Source organism: Cynoglossus semilaevis, chromosome 10 (genome assembly GCF_000523025.1).
Source record: "Cynoglossus semilaevis isolate Cse_v1.0 chromosome 10, Cse_v1.0, whole genome shotgun sequence".
Lineage (NCBI taxonomy): Eukaryota > Metazoa > Chordata > Actinopteri > Pleuronectiformes > Cynoglossidae > Cynoglossus > Cynoglossus semilaevis.
This window is the reverse complement of record NC_024316.1, coordinates 2,813,464-2,827,740: the sequence shown is the minus strand read 5'-3', so window position 1 is coordinate 2,827,740 and position 14,277 is coordinate 2,813,464. Positions and strand designations below refer to the sequence as shown.

Here is a 14,277-nt window from a genome sequence, read left to right as displayed (position 1 = left end):
CATCACACAGATGTGCACTGCAGGCAGGACAACCAAATATACTCACTCTATGTCAGTGAAACCCTTCAGTCATTCATCCCATTCCAGCAACACAAGGAAACAGAATTCCAATCCAGACACAGATACAGAATCACATTAGGATGAACTTTTTTTTGTTGTTATGCCCTGAGGCTAAGAGGAGTAAATAAGACACAACAGTGAGGACAAGAACTTAAACGGAGAAAGAATCAAATGTATAGAAATGAACCAACAAAGAAGGAGCAGGGAGGAAACAGAAGATAATATAGAGGAAACTCCCAGAATGTAATTTATATGGGCTTTTACATTTACACTGCTCATGCCCTGATTAAAAAAAAAAAATAGTCTGTGTTCAAGAACTGGAAGCTTTTTTTAGCTTACGTTTAAAGGAATGACAAACTGCAAACATTTGTTTTATTATATAATTAGGAAGCAACAAATGTCCTCTGGTTTTGTTTTGTACATTAATTAAGATGTGATTGGAGTGAGTCGACCAGATGTTCACTATTAAAAAAAAAAAAAAAAGAAAGAAAGACATCAGTTTAGTTTCACTGTGCGCTTATCTAAACAGCAGTCAGCACACAGTTTAGTGACTGTCCTTCCTTGTCCCGCCATCAGTGTTGACTTTGACTATAAAGCATACAGATCAATACTGGGACAAGAACGACTGGTTATAGATTAAACAGAAGGAACCTGAGAGGAGTTTGTTGACTGCTTTGACTCAAAAGTTTTGACTCAACTTCACTGCACCAATGTAACGTTCACCTCTTCACCCATAAATGGAAAGGAAATGCAACGCTGGGCATGTTTGTAAAGCCTGATCCCTCGCTCGCATTTCCTATGAATAAAGGCAGTAGAATTGAGTTTCATCTGATGATTTTAACCTACAAGCTGATCTGTACAGAAGCCTATATTACATGACCCGCTGCTGTGGCTGGGAACAATGACTCCTGTCATTCTAAAGTCAGAGTGCAGCTGCTTTCAGAGCATAACATAAAGGACGCACATGACACATTGTTCACAACAAGAAAATAATTCCCTGGTTAAAAACAGAACAGAGTGAGGAATGAGGATAATTTAAGATATTAAGCGTGCAACTTTTCTTTTTCATTTTCCTCACAAGGCAACAGGAGAAGACTGTAAAGCCACAACAGTGTGTCACTTCCTGTGGATTGACCCTGGGGGTGTCAAATTACATTATAGGACAGGGGGCTCTGTTGTTTGTTTCACGTCATTCAGTGAACATGTGAATAGGACTGTGAGACACACACTATGAGTCTTGTCATTCAAACATAGCAGCTAATGCTAGGGGCTGCACAAAAGAACTGATAAAATCATACAAGAGAACGGACGCATTTGAATCCGGCAGATGTCGGGAGAGATTTCTTTGAGATTTCAAATTTGTATATATACTTTTCTTTAGTCCAAAAGAAAGCAAATAGAAAACAAACAAACTGTATTTTCTAGAAATGCAACAACAATAAGAATATATTTTGTGCTAATTACAGATCCAAGTTTCAGAAGTTCATATTAAGATTTGAAAAATGTTTATGGGAGAGGATCAGGTGGAAACAGCTATGAACAACCTAAAATTCAAACACTCTTAGAAGGAGCTTTTTTTCCAACATTCCAAAATGTAGTGCTGTATTCAAATGATCAAAAGCTGTGTGGTTTTTGTATCTGTTTTTAACTTATGAAGTTGTAACATTAGAAGAAACACGTGGATTATTTTTTACAAAACAGCCTCCACCTAAACACTGCCACTGTTGTTAGTCTTTTTCCTAATCCAATACTTCACTGCACAAGTGACCTCACAATTCCCAGAGGCCAATGAAGGCGTTAAAAAAAAACAGGCTGGATAGACACAGGCAGTGACAATGCTGAAAATCAGCTGCCAGGTTAACTGTGTGCATATAGAAATCCTGTGTTTATGCACTTAAAAGGTCAAAGGTTAAAGTCACAGCAGCACATTATTAGCCCATCCCAAAACACGTTATCACACTTTCAAGTATGTAATTGTTAGTGAGAAACACTTGTCTCAGATGACTGTGACCTTTGACACAAACACACTTTACTTCCCTTTCCTAGCAGTAGGAAAGACATGCATGACCCCCAGCATGACAGTGTAAAACTACATTCAACAGCCAGGGCTCTTGCATGCCGCACAGATCAACATGTTACGCCCCCTAATGCACTCCTAATGTACATCTCATGCCGGCTTGCCACGACTTTTATATCCCTAAATCCCTGTGTTTACTTTCACGGAGGACTGAGTTGTTGGTAATCCACGAGCCTTTATTAGAAGCCTGCACTTGTTTATCCGCAACTAACAAGAGCTATTATTAGCTAGGCTATTATTTCCTTATCATTGCATGTATTTTAAGGGCAACATTTCACCTATCCCCAGTTCTAATTACTCCCAACCATAGTGGTGAAAGCTATCTGAGTTTGTATCATCACCTCTAGTTGTAATACAATAAGTGGATGAGTCACAAGCTCTCACGCTTTCTCAGAGAGGATGGAGCTGGAAGTGAAGGGGAGAGCTATTGTACGAGCCAGCGCATTGTTTGGCACCAGCTGTACCTGACGATGGGTTCTCAGTGTTTGATAGCAGCTAAGTTCAGCTTGGACTTTCACACAGATCAAACGACATCACACTCTCTCCCATTCATGCTTTCCTACTGAGCCCACGGAAGGGTTTAACCAGCTCTGGGTAGCCTGCGGTTAAAATGGAAACAAAGTGTCTCAAAGTGTATTAAATACATTTCAAATATGTAAACATACATATGAAAAATATATATATTTATACTTGTTTCTGTTTTTGTGAGTTGATGTTTAACTTTTGTTCAAATTAAAGTTTGTTCAAATCGTGCTATGCTGCAGAGGAAGTCAGATTGGCAGTGTGTCAGTCCAGCGTGCAGGATATCCTCACCATGTGAAGCACAACAACCAGCTTAATGTGTTACAACAGCAGACAATGGGTTTCTTCTCATCATTACTGAGAGAAGAGGACATGCTTATAAAAACCTCCCACAGCTTTACTTTAAATCTTGACATGCCATTAACTTGTTAATAAATTATTAAAAATAATAATCGTATTAAGTTTAAGGGTTCTTTGGCATGTCTACGCAAATTACAAAGAAAAAAAAATTTTGATGACGGAAATTAAAAAAATCGTAACTATATGAATTTTAAAACAAACAATGTTTAATCTGGAAAAAAAATCCATTGAGTCGTTTAATCTGGTGTTATATAAGGGCTGTGTATGTTTATGTTTTTTAATCCTCTGTACGCATAAACATTACATTAGGACAAATATCTAAAGAGACATCTGTCCATCACAACATGTACCATAAAGTAAGTATATACTGTAAGTACATACAATATTTGCAGTATATAAACCTCTACAAGTGTGTTATAAGAAGCCACCTTGTGGTCGTGCGAGTATCACCAACACAGTTTTTGGAAAGAATCACAAACAACAGCGTGATAATCACTGTGGCCTGTTTTGGTTTCTTTCATGTTTTTCCAACCCTAACACTGGCTTTCTGGCCTAAATGCATTATGCAAGCTTTCGTCATGGTGGTGACATTTCATTGATCACTATCTTTTTTCACCAGTGTTAGGCAGAGGGATCAGTTTGTTTCCACTGGTTCTTAGTCCGTTGACCCATAACAATCTGCAAGTGGAACAGGTTTTTCTTCTCATGCTGGATCAGCACATTATAGCAACAGCACAGAGCAGATGCACCTTGACCGCCTGTCAAAGGCTCCTCTTCAGAGTACTCAATGTAAGAACGCACTGAGACAAATATATCCTGCCATATACGCAACAATCCTGTATAGTACCCCGTTAATGTATGTACTGTACATATGGTATCCACCACAATGTCTAGACAGTAATTCTTAGAACAACACAATGGCAGAGTAAGTAACGTGATCTGCTTTAATTCATATTGACATAAGGGACACAGCTGCTCATACCTGAGCTATAGAAATACATGCTGCATGGTATATAGAAGCCACGCAGGTCGGCATGGAGCCAGATTCTAATCACGTGGATGACTTAGGTTTTCCTCGTAGAAATAAAACACGAGGGACAGGTGGTCTCTGACCGAGACATCCCTAATGAGTGTGCTGCGGAACTTGCATGGAGTGCATGTGTGTGTGTCTGGCTTGTGATAGTATCTGACTTCAAGCCTTCAAGTGTAGATCACGTGTCAAACTCAAGGCCCACAGGCCGAATGTGGCCCAGCCGGTCATTTTGTGTGGTCCGTGGGAGCTTAAAATGTTTGAATTGACTACCACAGATTCTGAGTAAGAAATAAGTCATTTAGAGCATAAAAACTTTAGCTCTAAAATTTTACAATGTAACAAGCACAAAAAGATTCTACTACACAACTAGTACTACTACACTACAATACTACCAGTCTACTACACAAGGCACAAGTCGAAGTTTAAGTAAAACATGATGTCAAGCAGTTTTGTTCATGGAACAAAATTATTTGTCTGAGAAGTATTTGTACAAGTACACGTAGGAATACTTGCTGGCTATTTGTGGTGAGTCTAGAAGCTTCTGAACTGACATTAAGTAAAACTATGAGCATAAAGAGAAACAACAACATTATCAAAAACAATTTGGCGGATTGATCCAGTCCAGAGGATTTTCCGTGTCAGAACTTGACTATAAAAGAGCTTGAACTATTACATAACCTGCCACAGACATTTTCAATCACTGCGAGCAAAACTGACAACAAAGTAATCATTAATTCATCCTGGTGTTTCTAGGACCAAAGCCTTGAACCCTCCGCTGATGAAACTTGAAGTTCTTTGAACTGCTCACAGCAAAAATGAGGACATTACATAACGAGCTGCTTCAAACCCCAGAAAACATGTGCTTTGGGTTTGGAGTTCATTTCTTAAAAGGTGAAATTAATTAGAATTAACAAGGCACTATAACATTAAAAATACAACAAAACAACATGTTTCCATTTAAATGTATTGAGTGAATGTGAGAAGAGTAAAAGCGGGAAAGGAGGTGCGGTGCTGTTTGATGAGAGAAGGGTTTGCTGGGAGTTTGGTGCAAATGGAGTTGAGATTGGGTCAGAGGCAGAGGAACAAACTAGACAGGTCATCAGAAGGTCAACCTGACACTTTATAACAACTATGAACTCTTGTATTTACACTCAGTGCCATTTTATGTTCAACAGAAAAAATGATAAGTAGGAAAAAGTATGGTTAAAAAAAAACAATTTACGAGTTGAAATGTTCCCACTGGCTAAAACAACACTTGAATTAGATTTTTTATTTTATAAAATCTTTCTTAAGTCTCCTGCAGGTGCCACCTGTGAGGATGAAAGTGATCCAGATGAGCCTCGACTGTGCAGAATCAAAGAGACATTTTAAGTCAACAGAAACCGTGTCACTTCCAGTAAACAGTTACACCTTCATCGTCTTTCGCAGTTGTCTAAGAAAACCCCTCAAAGCACAGCGCCAAAGATGGAGATCTAAGGAAACAATCCCTGTGAGTTCAACCACAGACCTGTGTGAAATAAAAGGCCACGCCATCTGAGAGATTCTGACAAAGTCAAATCATGACCCAGAGAGAAAAGAAAATGAAAGAAAAAGAAAGAGAGCGTGGATATTGGCAGCTCCTCTGCAGCAGGCTGCTGGAGCCCAGCCTTACTTCACACTCTCCATCCAGATTGTCGTCCTTATGTCACCACCGTACCCTCCCCTTTTTTTGCCTCTTACAAAGGGCCCTTTTTCCTCACCCTCATCATTCTCATCATCTCTGCTCCACTTCTGCATGAACACCTCTGTAATGGAAAACTTAAACTCAGGAAAACAACTGTGGGACACAGAGGAAGCTGGACACTGAGGAAGTCCAAAAAAGGAGAAACCTCAAGTCAAGTCATGTGACACTAGTGAAGGGGATTACGATCACAGTGGGTGCGAAGGACTAAAGATGAGAGTTTGACTCGACTCTACAACCAATTATTTTAACCAACTGTCACACTGACACCAAACACTAATTGACTCCTGAAAACAAAACAAAAATAATTAAAAAGAAAAATGTTTTTCCCCAAAGAACCAACACATCATGAGCAGACACATCAACTTTTCACCAAATTAGTAGGGAGGCCAAGATGACTGTACATGAAGTGACACCCCCGCTGATGACACCTGCTTTCCAGGGATTAAAAAGCGTAAATGGGATCCCTGTCGTTGCCTGTCTGTGTCAAAGTGCTAATTAGGACCAAGAGTTTAATGAAAAAATCATTGTTGGAAAATGAGATTTTGGGATAGTCAAAAAGTCACAAACCTTCGTGTCCCAAGTCAATACACATTATTCGTAAACTCCTGGACAACCCAAAAAAAAAACCTCTTGCGACCCACCTGAGGGTCGCGACCCAGTCTTTGGGCAACAATGCTATACAGGGTGCAGTGTCACTGAGCAGGTCTGTGGTGAAGGGACTACAGTTCAGTGTGGCTTAAGTCACCTGTCTACTGTGGGACACGGGCATTACTGGATAAGTACAGTGATGATAATATTGATTACACCTGACTGGCTCCTCAGCACTGTTTGCAAAAGAAAAGCAATAACATGTTTCTGCAGAGACGTTCCCAGGCCTTATGAGTTTGCTTCCTGAGTCTGTATTCGCTGCCTAATCACTGATCAAAAATAGGTTTGTCAAAAAAACCCAGGTCTCTGTAATGTTCTATGAAAACGTTGAGGTATTTATTTAATATTTGACAGCAATTTCTCGATGACGCACCAACTAGAATGGAAGAAAACGGTAAAAGAAAATCGGTAATTGTTAATTCCATACATATAAAAAAATAAATGCATTATGTTCTATATGTATATGTTATGTTCGTTGTGGGGTTATACAAGTGTCGTACTGTTCTATATATTCGTTGTGGGGTTATACAAGTGTCGTATGTGTAAAAATCGCAGAGGTTGCTTGTAATATTATCTGTGTTCTATATAAATGGGATACTTAATCACATCAATGTCATTATGAGGCTGCAAACACAATGCAACGACCCTGAAACTGAAGTAGCTCAACTGAAAAAAAGTCAGGAGTGTGCTGCTGTTGCTATGAAATGTCAAAATGTTCTCAGATACCAGCTCCTCCTCAGGTCAGATTCTCCTCTGTGTTTCTCTGCTCTGTACTTTTACAGGGTAGAAAAAAAACAAGAAATAATTTTGGCTGAAGGAGTTTCTGCAGATGATAATCCACATTTGTGAAATTCTCATTATGGACAGCCTTCCTGTCACCAGTGTTTTTCTGCTTTAACGTTGATTTATTTCTCAGTCTCTCAGTCTGGACGGGCATTTATTCGCCTCTGAATGTGTTTAAAATATCATTACCAGTGTTGTACAACGTAAACCAGATCTTTTTCACAGTGCAAAAAAGAAATCATCCTGTTTTCCATAAAATTCATTGCACAATCTGAGTATGGGACCCCACCCTGCTTCATTTTACAATAGCCTCCTTGTTTTAGAGAACAGTGGCATGAATGGCACCATGCGACATTAGGATGATATTCCTCCACAATGTAGCTAAATGGGCTCATTCAACCCAGATGACCTTCTACAAACCCCACAAGAGTTGCCAATAGCTGCCCTACAGCACAAAACATAGGCTCATTAAAAACCTCGTTTGAACGGCTGAGCTGAGATCAACGGCACTGTCTACTTTTAGTACAACACCTTTGACATGGAAGAGTGAGGAAGGAGTCTGTACAATGTTTGCCCTATTTTAATGGGGATAGAAAGTAGGGCGTTTTCACTGCTGAATACAGTAACAACATTGTGCTCAATTGTACGGTGATAATAGCAGGCTCCGGCTAACGGCAGTCTGGGATTTTTGAACCGCTTTATTCTTTAGTCTGCAACTGCTTTCGTTTTTGTAGTTTGCGGTGAAGAAAGGTTGACGCTTTTAAAAATATTTGTATTGCCATACTGAGCGTAGCTTCAACACAAGGTTTGTTATGCCACTCTGTATGGACACAGTGACCATGGTAGCATGGCTGTAACCAAACAATGACTTATTGTCTATATATATTTGATAATAAAGTGAACTGCAACTACCAGACCCCATAAAGTCTGCACTTACTCAACTTAGGACTAGAAAACACCAAAACAAATATGTAAAACATACTGTATCAGTAATAAAAAGTAGTAGTAATAAAACTGACAGGTCCCACAACCAGCCTGTTCTAAAGATATAAAATGAGCTGTTATAAAAATGATACGATATGACTTTTAAATAAATAAATTTATTGTAAATGTATTAAATTAACATCAGTAAAACCTCCGCTAAATATTATTTAAATGGCAGTACTTTGTTAAAATGAAAAATCACTTTACTTTGTTAGTACTTTGTTAAAATGAAAAATCACTTTAGGCTTTTCCCTCCAATCCTACCAATACACTTATCAATGTCCCCAAAAACTTGTTGAAGTAAAACATTAAAAATAAAAAAAACTATTTGGTTAGTGGTTAAAGAAATCCTTGACCTTATTTCATTGGTTAAACAAGAACATTTTAGAAAGGGCTGATATTTTAAAGGTTTGTTTTACTGTTAATATATTTATGTGTATATTTCTACTAACAAAAAGCCTTAAAGCGTTCCACCATGCCCTTTAAAAGGTTATCAACAAGTGAATTACAGGGGCGCCACTTTCATTCCTTTGATACGTTTGGCCATTGAGGGCAGTGTTGCACATCGGTGAACAGGAATGCTTTGTGGAAATATTGGATTTTCTGCATCAGTGTGATGAAGCAGATTATAAAAAGTGCTGTTATTAGAACTTCCCAGAAAATTCCTGTGGTAATATTTGCTTAAAATCGACTTCATTTGTCAGAGTTAAAGGCGATGTCTTCACTGTTACACCCACATGTAAAGCTACGTCCTTTGACTGTCGACGAAAAGTTGTTATTGTACCAGTTGATTAAATTTTTGTCACAATCGCAACCAAAAACTTGAAAACTTTTTGAAAGCACTTGGCACAACTTTAACAGACACTTGGTCACAGACTCTGTCCCTTTTATGAAAGGTATTCATTCTTGTACCGTGTACTCACCTGTTTCAAAATGAACTTGTCTTCCTGGTTGAGCTGCCAGGCGGTGACGATGTGTATCGTGGATAGCACAGCCCCACTGAGGACGGCTGCTCTCATTCTGACCGGCAGCAGTGTGTAGATAATGTAGATGAAGAAGACTGTCCACCAGATGCCCTCCGAGGCACTGCGGGGGAACACCATCAGCACTCCCAACACCTGCACAACGATCAGCACCCCGATCACCAGGTAGCTCACAATCCACATGTAGTCCTGATGAAAACCGTTACGATTGCACACCACCATCATGGCCAGGAAAAGGGCCATGGCTACACACAGTACTGAGACGTAGGCCACATCCGGGGTCGTGTGGATGCAGTGGAAAACCAGCATGACCCCACAGACCACAACCAGCACGCCCATCAGCATGGTCAGAGAGCTCTGGTTGAGTCTAAAAAAGTAGCGCTGGTAGAGGCGCTCCAGCTTGGCTGACTGGAACTTCTTTGACTGGAAAACCCACATGACTCTCCTCCAGCAGTCTGCGGCCGTCATGGTATTGCAATTGCTTTCTGCCGATTCCCCCGACTCCTCCACTTTTCTGCCTTTCAGCTCGCCGTCTTCAAAACCGAGGTCCACGGCCTTGAGACCCAGGTCCCCACCTCCACCCATCCTTTTACCATAGTGGTCCTCTTGCCAGCCGCAGCGCAGACCAAAGTTGCCCCCACTGGTGCCTGCGCTGCAATGGTAATGTTGAGGACCTGCACTGGGGGAGTCCAGGTCCTCAGGGTCTCTTAGGCAACTCATGTATCGTGGATTGCACAGCGATGAGCTTTCCTTCCTCTTCTTGCCATTCCGCTCTCCCCATGCTGTTTTTCGATCGTCCACTCTGTCCACAAAGAGGCTCCTGGCCCACGACATCCTTCACACACGATTATTCAAACAGATAAAAAAATATGTTAAAACATAGAATCAGTGAAATATGGAGAGCCGGCCACCAGCAAGACTGCTCACCTGTGTGGACTTTATTGTTTGTGGCAACACTGCTTTCTTTGGCCAGGCCCCTGGTTTTTCACAGCGGGCAAACAGCATCAGCTCAAGCTGGCCAGGGGCATCTGAGTTGACTCTGTGTTTGGCTAAGTGGTTTATAGAACCAATCAGTGTTTCAGCCCCATACACCACCTAGTGCCTCCAAAGCCCACTTGTATTCCTGGAAAACACAAACAGCAAACACAATGTTGTTGAACTAACAATGCCTCAGGCCACGTAGAACATGTATAAAATCTCAATTCGATAATATTTTAGAATTTCATGTAATCAATTACTCCAGACTGTGTCCATCATGGGAGCAAGGTCATTGTTTGAAACTTTTTATACCTTTTTATGATGTTTAGCACAACGCAATGAGCCATGAATGCTCGCAAAATATAACTTTGAAAAATATCCCTCTAAATTTTGAAATTTTAACCAGTTAACCAGTTACAAAAAACTCTAAGAATGTTCATGGTTTGACCTTTTAGTCTTTCCTTGTCGTACGCGAACTTGCCGCACTCAATGCAAATGTATTAAAATCATCAGTTGTGCGTTCGTCTAGTAAACTAGCTTTTGTTTAAATAATTACAGTACACACGTAGTTTTTACTGCATGCCTAAAGTGTTTCATTATCATTCTGGAAATGGGCTTCATCAAATGAATCATGTTTTGTTTGCTAATAAGTACACATCATAAAAGTCTGTCTCCACCCTTCGCTGACAGCATTTCTATGGAAGTTGTTTGCTGTTAAGTTTGGGAAACAACGGATTAAAAGAAATCCTCACCAATCATTTCCTTATGGTGCTGTGGGAAATGGACAATTTTGTTTGAACGTTGGCACGTTTCACCAAACTCTTCACAGATTGTTAGACTTTCAGACATTTATCATTTCAGTGCAGATAAATAAATCCTGCTGGTGCTGTGCAATGCTCCATCACTGCAATCTGCACCTAACATCTTGAGTGGGCAGGGGTGGGTGTGCTCAATTTGACAACAAAGGCCTTCTGAGTGGGCACCATCAGAGATCAAGAGCTCTCCAGTCCAGATTAAATTGTCCATGCTTCCCCCATTAGCTTTGATGACTCATAGCTGGCTTCTGGCAGCACATGTCAAGGACACTGCTAACCTCTAAACTTAATAAACAAATCTCTGCCAGCCACAGTCAACCGAGACAAACACTGTGCACATCAACTGCATATGTTTATAATAAGCCACATTGATAGGAGTTGTTCGACAAACTGCCTGACTGAAGAAAAAAAACTTCATCAAACGCATAACAGGTTGGACATATTGTGTGAGAAGCTACATTTGAATTAAATGACAACACCAGATGCTGATTCAGTTCAAGCCCATAATCTGTTAAGTCACAGCCAACGGCATGTGTCCACTTCACCTTGAGCTTCCTACTTCCTGTAGGAATAACCTGAGTCATTCATTTACCTCCGATACATTTACAGAGGTCAGGCTATTATGTAATACAATCTGTACATGCATCCATCTCCCACAGAATTAATAAAATACAGTACATTTAGGAACAACTGCAGCAGAAAGATTTCGGGTAATGTTTCAGTCCAACTGACACTGAAATTGTAATTATGACATTCATTCAAACGTTTTACTTCTGGTGCAATAGCCATGTTCTCATGTGCAAACAGATGCAGATGTTCTGTTTTAAGCTACGACTGAGTAGATGGCTCTCAAATTAGGTTTTTTTTTCTTTTTTCTTTTTATATCTAATAACTTAATAGCATTGAAGCATTCCTGACCTTGGTTTTTTTTTTGTATTGGAAGGTCACTGGTGATGACATTTAAAAATATAATATAATTTTATAGTGAAAAAAAACCCCAAGAGATCCTGTTTAATGTTTAGTTAGAACCAAAGGAATCTAAAAAATGGGGGGAATTTTATTGAAATTAAATCAAACAATTTTAAGGATCTGTTTAAGATTTTCAAGTATCTATTAGCTTTGATTCCACATATTTTTTATTTCAATTTTTTAATGTGAAATAAGTGATGCACAGTAAAAACAGTAACCAAATTGGTAAGTAGTAATTGTTATTAAAGTTGTGCATTTTATTTCATTTTAAAAGTAATATGTCCTATTCTTTTTTGCTCCTTGAAAATGAAAAATTTTAAGTACAAGAAATTAAAGACATCGTCATATACAATCTAATTAATAAATGTCTTGTGGAATCTACTTCTGAAGTTACTTATTTATTTCAGATACATTTAAGCAGAACTCAACAACTATGTAAACTCAAACCAGAATCAGAAACGTTTCAATTATTTAAATGTTCAACAAATTCTCATTGTTTCTGTGCATGTGCAGCAACTGAGTTCATACTGTACTGATGGCCTTTGATTGGCTAGTTGCCTGTTAGGCTCGTCGGTGACTGTCGTTTGCTTTTTGTTGTCTGTGCTTGGATTCTATATAAAACCATAATAATCAGTCACTGCAGTTACACATTAAGGTTAACCAGCTGGGATACATTCATTAGGCTAATGCCTATTACATAACATAAATAAAGCCTGCGTAACCACAGTCAACAGAGAGACAGGCGAAAGTCTGACAAACACACATTCTTCTCTAGTCCCTGTGTTCACTCCCATTCATTTGTACACACTAACCAGAACCCTTCCCTTGACCCCAACCACAGTTAAGTTAATTCACAACATTTAACACGACCTAACCACAAATCACACCCGTAAAATAACTATAACTAATAACTTCGAATTTAAGTGTCCTGCTTCTTGTCCTCGTTATCACGACTTGTCCAAAAACACAACAATGCCAGAAGTGGTCCTCTAAAGACAAACAAACACAGAGTATACACACATACAGCAAACAGTGCTCGTCTCCTTTACCAACTCACCAGGAGTAAAACATTCCTTTAAGGTGACTTTAGCTCCTTGTCAGGTGTGTGTTAGAGATGAACAGACGACGGTGACACACAGAGAGACACTCCACACACACACACACACACACTCCGGGCCTGTCTGCCTCCATATGAACGTCTACGTCATTATGTTTAGACCCTAAACATGTCAGTGGACGAGCAGACGCACTACGTGGTAGTAACAATGCCGTGGCCCTGGAAGCAAAGTGTGGGGCTGCTCACTGTTGCTGCTCCGTGTCATGTTTACACAACAGTGGATGACAAAAGTCTAAATGAATTTGGCGAGGGAGCATCGCTCAGTGTCCTGACAGTCCTACAGGACAGTTAAAGACTCCTCTCACACAACACACACCGCCGCAAAACCATCAGCACAGCGCGACACCGGAGCCTACGAGTCAGCTGCTGGAATTATGTTCACCCCAAAAAACAATGGGCTGCATTTGAGTGGAAACCAGCTGCAGCGCCGTGCACAGCGGTCTGACCAGCACAGCCGCGGGAAAGCGCAGAGTACTCACCATTGGATGTTCTTCTGTGGACTGGAGTAAGTGTAACACTGCAGTGGAGCTCCAGCACTCCCCCCCTCCCCTCTCCTGTTCCCAGGCTTTCACGTAGTCGCCGTCACACGCTTCACATGCGGGGTCCGTGTGTGTTGATGCAGCGGTTTGGGTCAGAGAGGAAGGCGGGCGAGGAAAACACAGCGAAATTGGCCGGACAGTCTTGTCCTCTCTCTGTCAGAGATACAGTGCATGACTCTCTCTCTCCCTCTCTCTCTTGCTCTCTCTCTCACACACACACAGACACACAAACATACGCATATACACACGCACACACTTCTGAAGCTGCATTCCCATTCTGGACTCAGGAGTCCCCCTAGAGGTGGTCTGAGTGCCTCTGCACTGCCTGCCTGCGCGTGTGTGTGTGTTTTCTCGAAAATAGAATAAAGAGAAAAATCTGTACTTCGTTAGTTTTCCTGCATATTTGTAATGTTTTCACTCAAAACAAATGTATTCGGCAACGCCTCCAACACTTCTAAGAAGGTTGGGACAGAAGCCACAGAATTAAAAGGTCCCACGAGTTACATTTTTAAAGTTTCACAATAAGTATATAAAAAGGTTTGGGTGTTGAACAGGGTTAGGTCGGACAACAATGCTAAACACAAAGTGCTAAACTTTGCGAAAGAGTTATCAGTCAATTTAAATATACTTTTCTATGCAAAACAGGTAAGTTAAGGTTAAACAAAATATTACTCAAAGACGCCTAA

The 14,277-nt window shown here is 40.2% G+C and overlaps 1 protein-coding gene across 1 annotated transcript in view; it reads right to left on the bottom strand.

Annotated features, from left to right (window-relative positions):
* LOC103384589 (adenylate cyclase type 6-like) overlaps positions 1-13,791 on the bottom strand; it is a 36,683-nt gene extending 22,892 nt beyond the window's left edge. Inside the window, exons 1-3 of the mRNA XM_008318152.3 lie at positions 13,532-13,791; positions 10,101-10,296; positions 9,114-10,008 (exon numbers count right to left, since the gene is read on the bottom strand). Coding sequence (XP_008316374.1) covers positions 9,114-10,007 — 894 coding nt within the window. The 5' untranslated portion in view covers position 10,008; positions 10,101-10,296; positions 13,532-13,791. The remainder of the gene's footprint in view (positions 1-9,113; positions 10,009-10,100; positions 10,297-13,531) is intronic.
* Between the last annotated feature and the right edge of the window lie 486 nt (positions 13,792-14,277).